At 37.4% G+C, this 18,448-nt stretch overlaps 3 protein-coding genes across 3 annotated transcripts; 1 reads left to right on the top strand and 2 right to left on the bottom strand.

Annotated features, from left to right (window-relative positions):
- Window positions 1-356: 356 nt before the first annotated feature.
- LOC110415894 (piezo-type mechanosensitive ion channel homolog) lies at window positions 357-12,809 on the bottom strand. Its single transcript, XM_021427656.2, has 21 exons — window positions 12,719-12,809; window positions 12,400-12,480; window positions 11,621-11,780; window positions 11,385-11,542; window positions 10,620-10,776; window positions 10,339-10,525; window positions 10,088-10,203; window positions 9,711-9,795; window positions 9,139-9,354; window positions 8,875-9,052; window positions 8,335-8,463; window positions 8,070-8,243; window positions 7,663-7,896; window positions 5,943-7,466; window positions 3,073-5,555; window positions 2,195-2,590; window positions 1,889-2,047; window positions 1,258-1,761; window positions 1,016-1,157; window positions 780-924; window positions 357-644 (listed from the first exon to the last, which is right to left on the bottom strand). Exons 1-21 carry the CDS (start codon window positions 12,765-12,767, stop codon window positions 509-511), a joined length of 7,413 nt encoding a protein of 2,470 aa, XP_021283331.1. The 5' UTR covers window positions 12,768-12,809; the 3' UTR covers window positions 357-508.
- A 1,537-nt stretch (window positions 12,810-14,346) lies between these two features.
- Window positions 14,347-16,703, top strand: LOC110415883 (phosphoglycerate mutase-like protein AT74H). Its single transcript, XM_021427648.2, is given in 3 exon segments — window positions 14,347-15,153; window positions 16,224-16,642; window positions 16,644-16,703. Coding segments are annotated over 3 exon segments (930 nt in total). The 5' UTR covers window positions 14,347-14,687; the 3' UTR covers window positions 16,689-16,703.
- A 525-nt stretch (window positions 16,704-17,228) lies between these two features.
- On the bottom strand, window positions 17,229-18,282 carry LOC110415893 (uncharacterized). Its single transcript, XM_021427655.2, has 2 exons — window positions 18,163-18,282; window positions 17,229-18,062 (listed from the first exon to the last, which is right to left on the bottom strand). The coding sequence occupies exon 2, from the start codon at window positions 18,012-18,014 to the stop codon at window positions 17,490-17,492; it is 525 nt and encodes a 174-aa protein (XP_021283330.1). The 5' UTR covers window positions 18,015-18,062; window positions 18,163-18,282; the 3' UTR covers window positions 17,229-17,489.
- Window positions 18,283-18,448: the final 166 nt, after the last annotated feature.

Below are 18,448 nucleotides of genomic sequence, written 5' to 3' on the forward strand. Positions count from 1 at the left end.
TGATAATATAATAATATTAAAAAATAATTTTATTTTTATTGATTTTAAAAATTATTATTATATAATTTTTATTTTTAAAAAAAAATAAAAAATCCTAATAGTTATTTTTTAAAATTATATAATAATAGTTTTTAAATTAAAAAATTATTTTAATTTTTTTTATTAATGATACTTATACATTAAAGTAGAATGTTTATTTTAAAAATTAATAAATTTATTTAAAATTTGGACGAGAGGGATAATTTACCTAATAATTATTACTTAACAAACCTTTAATATATTCATTAAAGAGGTCAAAAATGTATTCTGAATTAATTTGAGCACTTAAATTTTTGCAAATGTAGCGTCCTCTCGAGGAGTTAACAACCTATACATGGGTGAGGAAGAACAAACAGAGCGAAACTTTACAGATCACTCTTCTAGCTTTGTAAGCTTGTACACGAATTAAACTGCAAAATCCAACGCCCCAAATTTGGCCGTTGGCTGTTGGCTGTTGTTGATGATGTAGCTAGTCAGGCTTGGTGTACTCCAGCAGCATATGGGGAGATCTATAGATACTGACAAGTGTCCAATAGAGGACCTCTTCCACCTCAAGCTCACCCTCAGCTCTTGCTGCATATATATCCTCACAGATTGCCAGCAACCTGAGTGAACCAACACAAATATGTCAGCTTGTTTCAACTTCAATGTTGGAACAGAATTAAAAGCCCCAGGGTTTTTGTCAGTGTCAAGCTTCAGCTGCATTGTTTGTGTTTCAGACATGAACTTGCATGTATTACCTGTCACAAGAGGGGAGGTTCTCAAATTGTATTCTCATTCTCAGGTCAGAGCATTGTAGCCTGATGAAACGGCCAACAGCTAACACAAAGGTTATGTACAGACCCCATATGCTGAATTTGCTTAGTGTATCCCCGATGATTCCCTCTGAACAAACAAAGATCCGTAGAAGGGGAATCAATTGAAGTAAAAAAGAGAAAAGATAGTGCAACGTTATGATCACTCCCTTGGAACTTACGTGGTGTTTCTTCAGATACAATGATGGCCATTGGTCCTGCAAACTCACCACATCCTGTTCCATCCGAGGCACCAAGATCATAAAAGGACCACCATTCTGGATTCCCACGGTTGAGAACCAGATCCCCACTTATCAGATCTACCTGTAAAATGTACTTTGTTTAACGTTGTCTCCAGACAGATAGCATAGCAGATGAATCTAACTGACAAAATTTGCAAAACAAGGTATTGAAAATGGCATACCGCCTGTTCGAGAAACCGAACATCACCAGAGCCAGTAACCCGGAAGTATCTTGGATAGATGTTAAACATCCTAAAACTATTGGCAGTACCATTAAGAACTTGCATCACTTCTGCTGATTGAGGAAGATCCTGATCTGCAACAAGCACTTCATGTTTCACGACCTCCTTCCCTCTAGGTCTATCTCTTGTGAATTGCCAAGAGAAAACAATGTCCATGCTCCACCCTAGAGATTTGATGTATCTGGCCTGCACCACCGGGGGAACAAGCCACAGGTTGCTTGCATCAGGTTGGCAGCATATGAGTTGAATGTCCACTTCATTGTAATTATCTAAGTAACCTTGAGGATCAAGATCAATATGTTGTTTTACTTCATTCCATGAGATCTTTTCGCACAAAGTGGTCTCAAACAAGGTAAGCCTTCCACTACTTGTCTTTATGTCAATCCGAACACTGGCTTCTCTAATGGGGTTTGCAATATTTGTAGGGTTACCGCTACTGTACATCTGTCAAAACACAACCCCCGCCCCCCAACACTGTATAGATCAGTGGTTGATGCTGGGGAGTTTTCCCAGGAAATCTAGAATTTGCTACAGAACTTCAAAAGCTAGAATTGACTTTGAGGATTCTTACCAGCATAGGGGCCCATATCACACATATCAGTATGAAGAACAAGCATATGCCATTGCAAAACTTGGTCATTTTTGTCTGCTTTTGTCCTTGTTGGTGTTTAGCTCTATTTAGATCCGCATCACATTTGACAAGAAACAAGCTTCCATGGATATCCTCCAACTAGAGAGAAAGTAAATATTAGATCCAAAAGTAATCAAGCTTACAAGTTTTGTGAAGGAAAAACAGCTGGATTTCAGGAAAAGGAACTTGTAAGTATGAGTGTGCTTCATGTCTGTAGCAGAAAGTTGCTAGGTGGTCTGGACTTACCTTCAACCAATCATACATGGTCAACGATGTGGTTGTGCAAGACCAATCAAGTACACATCGAAGTTCGTAAAGGAATGGCAAAGCACGATAAATTCGGAAACCCAAGAAGTTTGTTTGAGAAATGCTACTTGTTAAAAATTGCCTATACAAATTGCTTTCATGTGGAATCCCAAAGCGAATTTGTATGGCCTGCAGAGCCAGGGAGATCAACTTCATGAGGTAAATAGCACGGAGCGCAAACTTTCCAGCATGTTTGTCTGAAGGCTCCATGTGCCAAGCGTAGTTTGTGATAGAGTATGTGAAGAGGACAAGACTGAAAAGATAGAAGAAAACTTTCCCAGTGGCAAATGAACAGAGGTAAATGATGCGATCGAGCACGATCAAGAAAAAAATAACCTGCAATGGGGAAACAAATCTCTAACCTTTTAAATCATCAACTTACAGAAGCTTTAAGATGGAGAATTCTGGTATGATACAGAAGCTTGTTTCACATACAGACTAAAGGGAAAGAGGGGTGCATTCCCATATGTTAATATCAAATGTTCATACAGTTGATCAAACTAAGTGATACAAGCACCAGGAAAGAGTTCATTTTAAGCAATACATGATGTTTTCTGGATAGACAATTCTGTGTCATGTGATCATTTTTATAGTTTAGATTCACAGTTACAAGACCACAACAAAAGTACATAGAATGCTGCCATCATAGAATCCTAGACCTGATCCAGGAAATCAGATACATGGTGATAGCTCCCGCTTTTTTTATATGTACACATTCAACTGCCATGTAAAGTAGCGGGTCTTAACTGTAGAAAATGGCCTAAAAAGGAACTTCAATTATAAAATTCTGATGAATGTGTCAAGAGAAAGAGGAATACCATTAAGACAAAGACAAACTCCTTTGGGAATTGATCTTCATACTGATATACTTCAAGGAACTCACTGTTATTTTTTATAACTGATTGGTAGAAAATTGCCACCAAGAAGAAAACAACCAAATCTGCACAAAAGACATAGGCATACAAATCTACATCTTTCTTACCTCCACCAATTACGGAAAGTATCATGTAAGGGAACCCTATTTCTTTAAAGATACCAGCATGGTAAGCCGCTAGAATCTCACTGGTTACATCAGCTGCTGGAGTTAGCGACCTTTGCCATTGTGGAAAGGAAGATTTCCTTGAAGGGGAGGCATATAACACCTCAAAAACAGCCAGAGCTACATTTACATTTTCTGGACTTCGTTCAATGCTTTGAACTCGAACTCTACTTGCAGGATAATTGTTGAGGTTCTCCCTGCATCTTCTATCATGCATGATCTTCAGCAACTTGTTCATTTTTGATTCAATTGTCTCCGGTTGAATGCTATCCTCAGGTGGTAAGTTGACTCGCATAGATAGCTGCACAAAGTAAGGGGGAGTTTCTGCTCCCTGCGTCAGAGATTTCCAGTAACTGTAAAGGTTTCTAATCAACACTTCCATCACATTTCTTATGGGTAAAAGCAGTCCCTTTATTCTCTCAATGAAACCAAAATTGTATGCAGCCATTTCCTGGTAAGCATTTTTTTTTGTAAAGCTGAACTCTGTTGCTACCGTCCATTCACCATCGCTGGCAGTTATGGCAGACTGTAAGAGAGTAAACAAATACACTAAAAAAAGAGGGCAGTGGCAGATCACAAAAGATGACATGATCTTGTGTGCAGGAAATCCCAACTCCTGAAGCAGTCTGGCTTCAAAAATCATCCCGCAATGTTGGATAATGATTTGATATAAGTATTGAAGCAAAATGCACACCTCGGTGTAAATTAGCATAATAACCCAGAACATATTGCTTGGACCAGTGTTTACACAGAGAGCATATAAGAAGAGAGCCGCAAGATAAACCATAGAAAGCAAGCTAAAATTCCATAGGAAAATCAGAATAAAGCAACAGTAACAAACAACATCATTATTTGATCTCATTTGGTCCCAAATATAGTGGAGTATGATCCTGATTTGTAGGCACGCAACATTAGACATGTTCCTCTCACTATCAGATTGTATGGAATGTGATTGCTCAATATGTTCACTGCCAAAATCCTGATTCTCTATCTCATAATATACCTCATCATCTGAAGAATGCTCAGCTAAATCTGGTTTTCCATGTTCAATTTTCAGGAAGTTCACAAGATTCATGACTGCTATACTACCAAGAGATTGCACATGTGAAACCCCATCACCTATCAGTTGTACTGCTGATATTAGTGGATTTCTCTTGGATTTGGATATTTCCTGAGGTCTTACATCGGAATGGAAGAACATGTTATCATTAGTTGTGTCCTTCAGTTCAGTGATCTCAAAAAGTGAATCTATTGACTGCTTTCTGGAGTCCACTGCAGACAGAACTCCAGTTCTTTCACTTCTAGGAGATTCATTCATATCATGAGTAAATACAAAATCAAGGCTTAGAGTACGATCCTTTTTTTTGAAACCGGTATCCCTTTTGTCAGGGGTAGTCTGAGCTGGATTTAGATTTACAGAAGGGTTCCTTTTTCTGTTGTCTTTGCCTTCAGGAAAGGTGTTACCACAATTAGTGGTTCTCATGCTGTGAAGTTGGATCTGCAAGTTGAGCATCTCTGATTTGATCTTTTCCACTTGTGAATTACGCGTGCGCTTCTGCTCCTCAGATTTACGTATGTGTTGCAACTGTGCAGTCTTCCATGCAGCCCTCTTCTCCTGCTCACGCACTAAAGCACCAATCTGTTCGGCTTCAAGATAATTTGACACATAATCAAACTCCAAGGATGAAAACATGTATGACTGAAGTGCAACCAGCATAAATATTACAATCTCAACAAGTGCAAATCTGGATGGTATTTGAAATCCATATTTATACAAGCCAATCACTTTGCTAATGCGATCTACCATTTCGCATTTCCCCTCACAAAAATCACCCACAAGAGGAGACTGATATGCAAGAGAGAGGACAATTAGAGCAAAGTTGTAAATCCGCAAGAATTTGAAGATGCTATTCTTCTTCTTTAGTATCTGAAGCCTTATTCGGAAGAAAACTAGAGCAAATCCAAGGTATCCAAGGTGAAGAATATCATACTCTAGGGTTCCCGTGATCAAAATCAAAGCAAGCACAAGATCCAGTAAATGACAATAACTGTAAAGCCTCAGGTAGTCAAGAAATGTCCACAAGACTTTTGTTTCAAATGAGAGATCACTCAGACCAGATGCATGTTTAGAATGAGACATCATTTGCTTATATGTCTGAAACTCTGAGAGACTGGACAAGCGATCAGCACGAAGTTTGAGACAAGAAAACATGAAAACTGCATAGTAGCTGATAAGCATTTTGGGATCGTCTACTATGATTCCTGCAAAAAGTTTCACGAATGGTGGAGTCAAGATATGGAAACAAAAGCCATGGCAGTACACACAAACCCATGATGCTAAATAGTTTGATCATTGAAGGTAACAATGTATAAGATAACCATGGTTGACTCCTAACCATAAGCAGAAATTGCTTTATCTCATAGAAAAGAGTACTTTCTGCAAGTATGTAAACTCTAATTAGGCCTTTGAAGCAATGCAATTACTCATTTTATATATACAAGATAAATAACTATCCTCTCTTATGACGCTTGAAACAGAAATTAAAACCATCATCAACTTGCTTGTGTTGAGGTTTAAAGCAGTTTATATATAAATGAAGTAGCTTTGCCTACTAAACCACTATGCAGAGCATTTCATAGGAGAGATACCTAGCCAGCAACTTTTGCAGTAGTCAAAGTGAAGATCAGAGCTTCTCCAACAGTCATTGCAAAGCACTTCAGCCTTAGCCAGGGAAAGATGCTTCCAAGAAGTCAGATTCAACCAAATTGCCAAGTACTCAAGTGTGAAAACAGAAGCAAACAAGAAAACAAACATTGGCCATACTTTACGTATGACCTGCCGATTTAAAAGAACACAAGCAGCAAGTGATGCAATATAAAGCAAAGAAATAGCGTTCAGCACAGCAAAGCTGGCAAGAAGCAAGGCAATCATGTTAATCTCAAGGCCAAAGATACTAAACATATTCTCTATCCAGAACTTCAAATATATTTTCAGGCTAGCCTTCTGCATTGCCAGCCTCTCCTTTCTCAAGACATGAATTTGCCTTCTATTCCACTTATGGTTATCTTTGGAACTTTCCTGTAAGCACCTGTTTGATTGGTTTCTGCCTTTATGGCCTCCTATGGGATCCATACCTTGAGAAAAGCTAGTGTTAAGAGATGGCCATGAATGGCTTCTTGCTTTATACTTTTTGCCTAATAGTGGATTGGCATCTAAACCTTTTCTTTCTCCGGTAAAAATGGTGGCTTTGTTTGGGGCTATTTCTGATGACATAAACAAAGCACAAGGATCCTTCCACCATCCTCCATTTTCAAAGTTGCAGGGCATCTTTTCCAACCAATGAGAGACATTGTACTGCATAATACATGCAACAATAACCAGCACTTTTCCTCTCAAGCCCGATTCTACACCCAAGAAACCGGGTTTGTACACCTGCAAGCCCAGGAAAAGTGAAACAGAAGAGTGCTTTTGACCAGGGAACATCTCAGCCCTGTAACCCCACATCTGGAAAGGATACTCAAACATCACAAGCAATGCTGAGTAAACCAGAAAGAGCTTCGAAGGGATGTGAGAAGCTTTTGGTGTAATTGAACAAATGACTAATCCAAAAAGGTAGGAAAACCCAAATGCACTAATTGGAGACAAAGATGCATAAAATATGGCAAGATATAGTATCTTTTCACTGTGCCAGATTAGAAGACGCTTGAGAAAAGTAAAAGCTCCAGTTTCTGGCACATCATCCCTTAATTTGAAGTATTTGCTTTGCCTCCTCTCATAACTGTATAGTTGCATCACAATTAACACAGCTAAGGACTCCCAAATGTTTTTAAACATTGAAGCCTCTGGGTTATAACCAAAGGCAGAAGAAAGATCAACCATCCTGGACAACCTTTGCCGAAGCCAAGGGAACACACATAACCCATATATGAACAAAAACACTGCAACAGCATAAATTTTCAGGGGTAGCCACAGGCGCTTTATTGTCTTCCCTGCAAGTTGTCTTCCAGTCATCCACAGTAAAAGGAAGAACAGGTAACCAAATGAAGAATAGTTAGGTGTTACTAAGTAAACCGTGAGAAGGATTGTGAGAAGGACAACATAAGTTCCACATGATCGATACAGTGATAAAAACTTCTCACCAATTGCATTCAGATATGATCCTATTATTCTCTCTGTAAGATCAAACAAAAATGCAACCAATAAGATCCTTAATAATTTTATTCCAGTTATTATGATCAAAACAGAAATATGTAACTTGTGTGTGTGTGTGTGTGTGTGTGTGAAGGAGATTCAAGGCACTTATATTCATGGCAGAGAGAAGATCAAAGCATGCATTGTCAGATATCTTCAACCTTGGATGAGTAATACCATGAGAAAAGTTAGTTTCCTGGCTCTCTCCTGAGGCTCTAGTATAAACTGACAAAATAATAGATTTGAGCAAACCAGCTCTCAAGATGCTAAACCCAATTGGAGGCCAAGGAGTGTGTTGAACGATTGCTGAAAACGAGAGCAACATTTCAAACCCATGATTATGAATGGCAGAAAAGCATGCAAGCACAGCTATCTTCAGTAAGTCCCCAGAATTAGCATGAGTAAAGGAACCTACAGCAAATCATCAACAAATGTTGATATGTCTCAATAAATTATCCATATGTACCCATCATTGACCATAAACATTAAAATTATAAAGGAAATCTATGAATTTAAGTATTTCTCCAAAAGAAACAACTTGCTTGTACACATAAATAGATAAGGAAAGAGCCTAATACACCTACCTAGTTGTGAGAGAATTCTCATAGCAATCGAGTCTGTCTTCTCCATGGCAGTGGAGAGCAGATTAAGCTGAAGAGCATATAATAGTGTGAAATGTGCCTCACATAAAAGAAGTAGGCATTGCCGTATTTTCCTACCAACAGTGTGGCTTAATAGAAATATCAAGAAAAAAGCCACTGAGATATAGAGCAGAAAGATCATAGTTAGTATAACTATATTCTTTTCTAATTAAATTGCAGAATGAGAAAATATGGTGACTCAACTTACTATATAAGGCATGAATGAGGCCAGGGTTTAATGCAATAAGAAACAATAGCAACAGTGCGAGAGCACGAGAAGTTTTGCGCAGTCCCCATACTATAGTAGCTACAATCAGTACCTTTGTTTCTTCTCTCTCTGAAATGGAAGAACCAATTTCAAACTTTTGTTGGGAACATTCATGAGAAGCAGACATAAGAAGAGGATTTAACCTCACGCTGAAAACTAAAACAAGAAGCATCATAACAAGCAACAGTGAAGAATAATTCAGTGTTTAAAGATGTAATAAGAGGGTTAAGAAATTATAGCTACCAGGTAACATTGGCAGGTAAACATGGCAATTGACATTTTAAGCTAATATAAGCAAAGAGTTCAACCGTTTGATAGTCAAAGAAAAGGAGGCTTGAAATGGAAGAAAGATCTAGGATGCATTTTATTGCATAGAAAGATATCAAAGACAGACATTTTCACCTTAATTGAAACAGATTATGCCATGCTTTAAGTAAAAGAATCCTAGGTAGGAATCAATAGACTTTTCAGTTTCCTCACCATCTAAAGTGGAATCATCACTTGAAGATGGCCCATCCCTGTCTGACAAGTACAGGAAAACAGAATTGTTCACAAGATTACTCAAAGCAACAAGAACCCCTAGGCTAAATTGTGCCAGTAGATAAAATCCTGGGATAGGGTAGTGCCATAAGCCAATAGTTTCCCAAATCTCCATGTCCTGAAAACATTTTTTCCCAAACACCTTATGTCAAAGATTATATGATTATATCAAATGCAATCAGAGAATACAGGCAAGAATACTACCTGCCACTCTTCCTTATTAAGGACACTGAAAGCTATGTTGAAGATGTATGTGCTAACAGCCCACAAGAGAATGAAAACAAGAAGCAAGCCATTTAACCGGTGCAAGTGATACATGGAGGGGAAGACATATAGAACATAGCCAACATATGCTAGAAGTCCAAATGCGCAGAGACTTGCAAAGTGGAAACTCCAAAAAGAAAGAGCAAGCAAGGAAATCTGCCATATTCAACATTGAATACTCTTAAGAACACAAAATCCAAATTCTGCTGGTACATTTTGCAACTACAAGCAAGACAAAACAACCTCTATGAAATTACTAAACTCTGTCAAAATGAATTCTATATGGAAGAAATTAGAAAAGGGTTTGAAACAACTCTATGATCTGTCACACTCACTAAAAAAATTTACAGGCAAACATTACTAATGACCCTGCTATCCATTGATGTCTTCTATAGCTGGTAATGGTTGAAACAAAAACAGTTCTCATGGGACTCACCCCTACATTCCGGAAGGTAATACATAAATGGGGAAAGTTCTATAAGAGACAAGAAATATTGTAGTACAGTACTTACTGGAAAACCATAAGTAAAAAAGTTAATGCCAAATGTCCGTAAGATTGGTCTTCTCAACAAAATATTTGTGTGCCTAACCCCAGATCTGCAAAGCATTAGCCAGAGAGAGAGTTAAAACTACACATTTTAGTGCATTTCATGAGATGCACAGAAGTTTTAGTTAACCAATCAAATGTTATGTAATGGTAAATATCAAAACAACTTTCTTATGGCTCTGGATATCATGCTGAATATCAAACTCATGAATACAAGGTGTGCATGGTTTGACATTTTGCTGTTTCTGAAAACTTCAAAAGCAAAACCAACCACAATGTGTTTAACAAATCAAACTAAACTGGTAAATTAGTCTAGATTGGATAACCACCCGCTTCAAATACCTTGATTCACGAATAAAAAATGAATGCTTTGAAGGAAGAAGTTGCTCGGTCAAGCTGCTTGCTCTTGTGGACATGATGAAATCCATTTCTATAAGATCACATCTAATCCAAGATAGCTGCCAAATAAATAGAGAATTACAGAAATGAATAACTTATATCTACAGTTAAGAAAATGACAATCAAGGTCATAGATCAATAATGAAACACAATGGACACAATAGCTCCGAAGTTAAGCACCAAGTTATACTCACAATGATGTAAAAGAGTAGAAGAGAAAGACCGGACCAAACTTCTGACCACTCTGACTTGGCAGATATCTTATAGAGTCCAATGAAATCAGCTAGCCACTGAAAGATCCCAGAAAATTCCATGGGAAGTTGGTATACATAAAGCAAGACGATGTTCAAGCCCGCATACAACAAAAGATACCTCCAAGACCTTGCAAACCAGAGAGCAAAAGGTTACTAAGTGAACCAGAGAACATTAAGTATGTAATCTGATCAGCCAACTATAGGAGTTATAACATACTTACCTGAAAAGGCCAAGAAAATTGCTTGTTAAAGACCAATCAACAAGTCCAATACTACTACAGATGAAAAATGGTAAAGAAGCCCAAGAGGGATGACTAATTCCCACAACAAGCTGTACAGCAGGTAACAATAAGCAGCATAAAACCCTGAGATGGGAACCTTCCAGGAAAAGAAACAAGAAAGAGAACTTCAAGTCAAAATCTAAGGCATATGTAATTATATATAGGAATGGGAGACATCAAGCTTTAACTCAACAACACCAAATTGCTACAAACATGGTTGAAGAACTCAAGTGATTTAAGATTAAAAAGCAAGTAAACTTCAAATGTTTCGACAAACTCAAACCAAACAATACCTATCAACTTTCTTGATGAGAAAACTGGATTGAACTAAAATTCAAGATTTTCTTAATACAATCATACACTAAAATTAACCATATCAGTAAACCGTTCATTACACAATGGACCATCCATGAAGAAAGCATTAAGTTTTGATCCTTTCAATATCAAACAAGAGGGCTTCTGGTTCAAAATCCTTAGGCTTAGTTCCAAGGTCTAGCTCTTGCTTCACATGATTTATCTATGAACAAATTGATGATCTATTAAACTAGTATGCATATATACCAATTACCAACCAAACTGCATTTGTTTTCATTTTTTCCTTTTTGAAAGAAAGGAAGGGTAAATCCAAAAGCGTATGAATTCATAAACAGAAAACAAAATAGAAGTAATAAGAGAATTAGTAAGACGGTCATACGAGAGGTGTACCTATATGTAAGATAAAGGAATAGAGATGCCCCCAAAAAGAAACTCTCTTTGGATCCATGCCATATCTACTACCGTAGATTTCATATAACGCAACTAAAGCTGCTAGTACTTGTACTACCAAGAAATATGTTACGGATGGAAAGGTCCAAGACTGATCTCTGCAAAATCATCCCATTTTAATGTGTGAAGTATAGAGAAAATGGAACAGAAAGTATACTTCATGCATTAGATTTTACCTTAGGAAACCGATTAGCCTTGCCCATTGAGCTTCAGAAATGCTCCACCGGTCTTCTTTCACGACCCAAACAATGTGAAATATGGCGTGTGATAGAACAGTCAGCAAGGAAAAGATAAGGGTATACCATGATAATGGAGATTGCCTTTGGAACCGAAAACCTATCACACGACAAAAATACTTAGAAATTCTAGTCTTACAGAACGAAAATGATTCTAAATCAGAAGGGGGAAAAGATTGTACAAATGAAAAACACTGCTGTGCTTCATGCTAAAATCCTTCTGAACAACTATCTGTGCTCTTTTGTTAGTCATTTATGGCATGAATCAAAATGTACTGAAGAACTAATCCAATTATTAAAGTATTCTAATCAAGAATAGGACTCAAAATTTCTTTCGTATGAACTATTCCAACTGTTGACAATATTGAAATGGAAAACATCAAAAATCAAGATGAATAGACAATGTATGGCAAACAGAAAGACAAGTTGAAGTATTGGCAATTGCCAAGGTTAACCATGGTTGCTTTAAAAAATTGAAAGGAACACAGTTACTTCCAGAAATGAATTCCTGATTAAGCCCCATATACGAATAAATACTGACAACTCAGGCTTTGTATCTCTCGCCTTTCACATGCAAGCAGAAGCCCTCCTTCCCCGCAAACAATAGGATTTAAATAGTCTCAGAAAAGGAAGAAACAAACCTTCGTGCAGCAAACTTTTGCAGAAAAAATTGTCATGATTAACAATAGAAGACAGAAATAAACTACTAGACTGCTTACCAATTTTTGGAGCTGCATACTGAATGAAGAGAAAGGCTAACAGATCAACCAGAGATATCAAACTCCAATTTAGCAAAGCAGCTGCCACAAGGAAATGAACACAGTTCACAGTTTTTTTCTTTTGTTTTTGTTCATTTACTGCTTAAACATTTGGCTGGGTTTCTCTTAGCTAATCCTTTTCACTTACAGATGGAAATATTTTGCTTCTTTCATTATCTTAAAAATGGAATTGCCAATATGAAAAACAAACCCACATTAAATTTCCCTGACAAGAATGAAAAAATTGCTATGAGAACTCGAGTGGTGCATGCATGCAAACCTGTCAAAAGCAGCAGAGGCAATACAAATCCACTGAGGAACTTCCCCATACTAACCCCTCTTTTGAACCACAAATGTTATCATCACTGCAGTTTCACCATAGCTGAAATACGGAACTCAACGGTGCAAATATTGAATCTTTTGACACCCAAAAGCTTCATTGAGTAGATATAAGATAACCCATTTTCACAAAACATCTCTCAAACACCAAATAAACCAATGCAGAAGCAAGAATCTTCAATAGAATAGGACTTTTCTCTTTGGTATTATTCCCCTTGTTGTAGACGGGATCTCTTTCCAGAATTCAGAACTTTACTTAAACCAAAACTGGATTTTGATTAATTGATCTCAGATTCAGCCTGCCTAACCATGTTTCTCGCTTTACATAACAAGGTGAAAATTTTGTTTGCACTTTGTACATTTCTAATTTGTTGGTCTTATGTTTCCAAAATACTAGGTAACAGAATTCCTGCTCCTCATACATATATCCATATATGGGTGTTTTTGGGATGACCAAAATATTTTGATGTACTTTTTCATTTTCCTTATTTAGTAGTACTATGATTTTTGAGGACCCACAAAATCGATGTCACATGAGGTGGATTTGGAAGTACCCTTTTGCCCTCCTTCGTCCATTTGAATAGACCAGTGGAAGCTGCCTCTCTTTAACTCTGTGGTCTTTCCACCTCTCAGCATGGCATTGGCTGAGAAGTGATCTCAACTGAGAGCAAAAGAAAAAGCTTATGGGTATTGGCATATTTTTTAAGCATTGGTGTGAAAAGTAAAACCTGCTTTGAGCCACCAATATTTTTTTTTGGTCAAAGGTGTCTGAATTCTTGTTCAAGCAAGGGAAATTTGCTCATTGTTTTTTCCACACATGGATGGTATAAATCATAAGTCAAAATGGGAAAAGCTCTCTCTCTTTGCTTTTATGGGCAAAAGACTACTTCCCCTTCTTTCTTCCTTTCCTGGAGGGCTGCTACGCAAGCCTAGGTGGATAACAGGTGAAAGGTTTGACATGTTAAAATTGATACTACGGCAAAAGGATGTGCATTTCCATCCTGATCCAATCTTCGTCAGAGCTGTAAGATTCAAGCAAATCCATAAAACAGTTGTTTCCAGCCAAGTTCTAGTTAAATTGATCCTAAAATTAAAAGAAAAAGGTGCAATTAATTTCCCCCCTTTTTTCAATTTATTTGAACCTTAGGTATTCAATAGGAAAATACATACAACAATTTAACTCTGAACCCATTGGAGAGTTTAATCAAGAAAAACCGAAAGGGTTTAGAAAATTGCCAAGAAATAAATTGTAAAATAGCAATAATATTAGTAAGTATTTTCCTTTCCCATCATAAAGACGGTTGAAGCTTAAAATTTGGCATGGCTCTCATCAACTGTTCAAACAAGTCGGTGAATACTTTTGGAATTCCACGCATTAACACGTTTTGATGAAAAGATGAAAAGACTAATTAATTAATGTGTATGTCATTTATTGCGATTGCATTCAATCCTTGTCTGCTTAACAAAGCTAAATCTACATTATCTTTTTTGGGTTTGGATCTAAATCTATATAGCTATCTTGAAATTGGGTCTTGAATATATGAAGAGAAATATTGAATAAAAAGTTCATAAATGGAGGAAAGTGCCAATAAAACTAAGAAATACATTTGATGAAAAGGGCAAAGAAATCCCAAGTTCCCCGTAGAACTGTTGAAATGTGAAAACAAAGAAAGAATGGAATCTTAGCCCCGTAATCTAAGATAAGAAAGAGATTTCTTGGAGAAAAGCTCACCAAGCAAAGCATTATAAATCGGAGGAAAATCAAAGCCTTTTTTCCTCTATCCAACATTCTTTGAGTTTCTACCCAATCCCAAATTCCCACCTTTGCCAACTACAAGAAATCGAGTTTACTATAGCAAAACCTTTGTTGTTTATACCAGAAAAAACCCACCAAGAAAGGAAAGAAAGAAATGCAAGAGAATAACCATAACCACCATAACTGCAGGCTGTTACCCAAACGCATAATCCTGGTCCGGCATGGTGAATCCGAAGGCAACTTAGACACCTCGGCCTACTCGACAACCCCAGACCACAAGATCTCCTTAACCGAACAAGGCCGTGTCCAAGCCCGCCAGGCAGGTTCCCATCTCCGGGACCTCATCTCCGGCCACGGGTCTTGCTCTGATTGGCGGGTCTACTTCTACGTCTCTCCTTACGAGCGCACCCTATCCACGCTACGGGAGATCGGGAAATCGTTTTCCAAGAAAAGGGTGATTGGGGTAAGGGAAGAGTGTAGGATTAGAGAACAGGACTTTGGGAATTTTCAGGTGGAGGAAAGGATGAAAGTTATAAAGGAGACGAGGGAAAAGTTTGGAAGGTTCTTTTATAGGTTCCCTGAAGGTGAATCTGCTGCTGATGTTTTTGATCGTGTTTCCAGTAAGTTTTTTCTATCCCTGAGTTTTTCAAATGTAAAGTTTGCATTTTGATTGAAGGGTGGTTAGGAAAATGAGTTTCTTTTGAGAAACTAATGGTGATTTGGAAATGGGAAATTGAATGGTTTTTGAATTGTTGTAAAAAGTTAAAACTTTTGAAGAAGTTTTCTGATCTTTTGGCAGTTTTTCACTGTCTTTTTGAAACTTTTTTTTTTTGGTTGAATTTCTGGGTTAATACAAGCAATGTAGTTGCAGAGAAGTAGGATGCTTTTTGTTTCTTTAGTTAGTCTGTCAGCTAGTTAATCAGTTTGTTAGTTGATTTGAATTGGTTCATGGGCATTTAGCAAATTGATGCTGAAAGAAAAAGGAAGTGGTAGTGGTAATTTATAGTAGTTTAGTAAGTTGATACTGACATTGAAAGTTCTTTCATTGATTGTGAACGCTAGAAGAAAGGAAAAATAAGAGACTATCAAAATCAATGTAGGAAGATCTCAAAATAAAGTGCTTCTTGTTTTCTGTTCTTGGCTGCATCTCTCTGTTTTGAATCTTAGAGAGAAAAGATTTCTTTTGTTGCTTCCTTGACTATGTATGAGCATACATTGCTTTGATATATGTATATTTTTCTAATCTAAACAAATTGAAGCTAGGGAACAAGTTGAGACAGTTTTTTTTTTTACTTTATGGGTGACTTTGATTCTTTTTAAGGTGGTTGTGCATGGCTCTCGTGGGTAATTCTTTTGAAATGATTGCCTCCCCTTTGGTTAGGGAAGGGGCTTGATTTTTGTCATTGCATCCGTGTAGAATTTGAATGAATTAAGAATAATTATGTTTAATGGCTTTGAAAGTCTTCAATTAAGGAAAGTAGGATTGAACCAGATGTGACTCTGAATTTTCAAGGGGATTGTATCTATTGGAAACAGATCTGTGGGTCTAAAATATGGTTTATATGTGGTGTACAATGTTAATTTGAGACAAAGGGATGGATTCTTCAATCTTAGCAAATGCTTCTGATATGTAGTACTTAGGGAAGGATTGATGGAAGAAAAATTGAAAAAAGATGTTGAATTTTTGCAGGTTTTCTTGAATCTCTCTGGAGAGACATAGACTTGAACAGGCTTCACAATGATCCTTCTCAAGACTTGAATCTCATAATAATCTCACACGGGCTAGCCTCACGGGTGTTTCTGATGAAGTGGTTCAAGTGGACGGTTAAGCAATTCGAGCTCTTGAATAATCTAGGAAATTGTGAGATTCGAGTTATGGAATTGGGACACAGTGGAGAATATAGCTTAGCAATCCATCACACCGATGAAGAGTTGCTAGAATGGGGACTCTCCCCAGAAATGATCAAAGACCAGAAATGGCGAATCCACTCCGACAAGGCTAGTTGGAATGATCATTGTAGCTACTATCTGAACTCATTTTTTGACCACCAATTAGACTCAGATGAAGATGTCACAAAAGTTGATATCGACTCAGATGATGATAGCAGAAAAAATTGATGTAGATACTGATTCTTTGAATTCAAAAGTTCTGTGATATAATAATATTCTATTCCCAAAGTTCATCTGTAATTATCCTACCTTCTTTTCCTAATTTCAAGTTTATAATTTGCAATTCATTTACAAAGAAAAAGACTGTAACTTAAGAGACTGAAAAAAGAACCAAAGAATGCAAAGAGGAGCAAGTTGATGCTACAGTGAGGATAATTTGCAGGTCCTTCAGGTGAAAAATCTCAATCCTAAATCATCAATAAGCTCATTCATCAGCAAGATAAGAGCAAACAGTCATACCTCTAAAATGGAAGCGAGTTCCTTTTCCGTTAGCAAAGAATATTCATCCAAATCTATCTTTCTTTCAGCAATGAGTTTAATAGGAGCATCAGCAGCCCACAAACAGTAGACTGTTAATCATCCTAGCATAAAAGCAGTCACCTCAAGCCACAGATTGTGCTGAAGGGTGTGCAGCACTGGCCTGTGACAACTGCATCAAAGCTGAAGTTTAGTGCAGTTCAATAGTGCATTACTTCTCAATGCAAATACAACATGATTTGCATTCAACTGTGGTTTTGGCTCTTGCTGCCGGCCTTGTGAAAAAGGATTATGGATTAGGAATGTTTCTCAAGCAGACCATAAGGAAACATCTATAATCAATGGAAGAAACTGAACCAACTTGAAAAGATTTATTATGCTTTGTTTTCACTTCTGTAAAAGTTACAAAATAACACTAATCTTAGTATCTGTTAAGATTAATAGGTTATCTTGGCCATCTCCCTAGCCAATAATATAGAAAGAACAAAGCAGAAGGAAAATGAGCTAAACCCCAAACTGCTGCTACAGTTCATAAGAGCTTAGATCCCACCTTTAAAATCGATTTCAAAGGTTTTGGCTCATCTATTTCTTTTTCAAATGAACCCATTTTTTCTGTCCTTTTCTTCTTTCTACTTTTCTTCCTGCTTGCTGCCATCTCCTCTACCGTGTCATTTATGCTAACCATTTTCTTTGGAGCTTGAGCTTGAGTTGCAGCCCCCTCTTCATTTTCCTCTTCCTTGGATGGTTCGGAGGAAATGCTACCGTGACCGCCGATTTCTTGAGCAACTTTTTTATGATCATGGGCTGGATCTGGCTCTACTTTGTCCTGCAAACTTGCATCTTCAAATGGTATTTCTTGGGCAACTTTTTTATGATCATGGGCTGGATCTGGCTCTACTTTGTCCTGCAAGCCTGCGTCTGCAAATGGTGTTTCTTGAGCTGAAGCCTCATGAGAACTATGGCCTAACGTTACACTTTTCATGGCATACGTTGCTAGACATTCAATGATGAAGTTGTAGAGCCAGTGGCAAAGGCTAAGAAAGCGTTGAACCATTTTTGTGGGATATTTCTTTAAGGAAATATGATTATTTTAGAATATGATCTGCAAATGGGAATGGAGGGGAATGTTAATTCTGATGGATGGTGAGGAATACTTCTCTTGGAAGTAAGGAGAAATACTCTACTTTCCTTAAAGGACTTACTATGTTCTAAACCCGAAGTTTTTGTCTATCTTATTGCTTCTGTACAAAGCATCAGAGGGTAGCAAGAATATCAGAAAGGAATTCTTTAACGAGTTAAGATTACTAATAAGGACAACGCCATTATTGATGCAATATGAATACAGGAATATAATTCTGAATCTGAGCTAGTTCTTCCTCTTCATCTGGGGTGGGAAGACGGGTATTTGATGATTAGCCGATAAGAACTCCATAAGTACAAAAAGGATTGCTTGAGAGGAGAGGAATTCGAAACATATGACATTAAGCT

This window comes from Theobroma umbraticum, unplaced genomic scaffold (genome assembly GCF_002168275.2).
Source record: "Theobroma umbraticum cultivar Fairchild unplaced genomic scaffold, ASM216827v3 scaffold_147.0, whole genome shotgun sequence".
NCBI classification, from domain to species: domain Eukaryota; kingdom Viridiplantae; phylum Streptophyta; class Magnoliopsida; order Malvales; family Malvaceae; genus Theobroma; species Theobroma umbraticum.

Excerpts from the sequence above, each read along its gene's own strand:
- LOC110415894 (XM_021427656.2), bottom strand. The coding sequence starts at position 12,767 with ATGGGGAAGTTCCTCAGTGGATTTGTATTGCCTCTGCTGCTTTTGACA. Across the intron at positions 2,591-3,072 it reads AGTTTGTCTTTGTCTTAATG|GTTATTTTTTTCTTGATCGT; the intron begins GTATTCCTCTTT and ends TCCCCATTGCAG. Across the intron at positions 2,048-2,194 it reads CCATGTATGATTGGTTGAAG|TTGGAGGATATCCATGGAAG; the intron begins GTAAGTCCAGAC and ends CTTTCTCTCTAG.
- LOC110415893 (XM_021427655.2), bottom strand. The coding sequence starts at position 18,014 with ATGGTTCAACGCTTTCTTAGCCTTTGCCACTGGCTCTACAACTTCATC.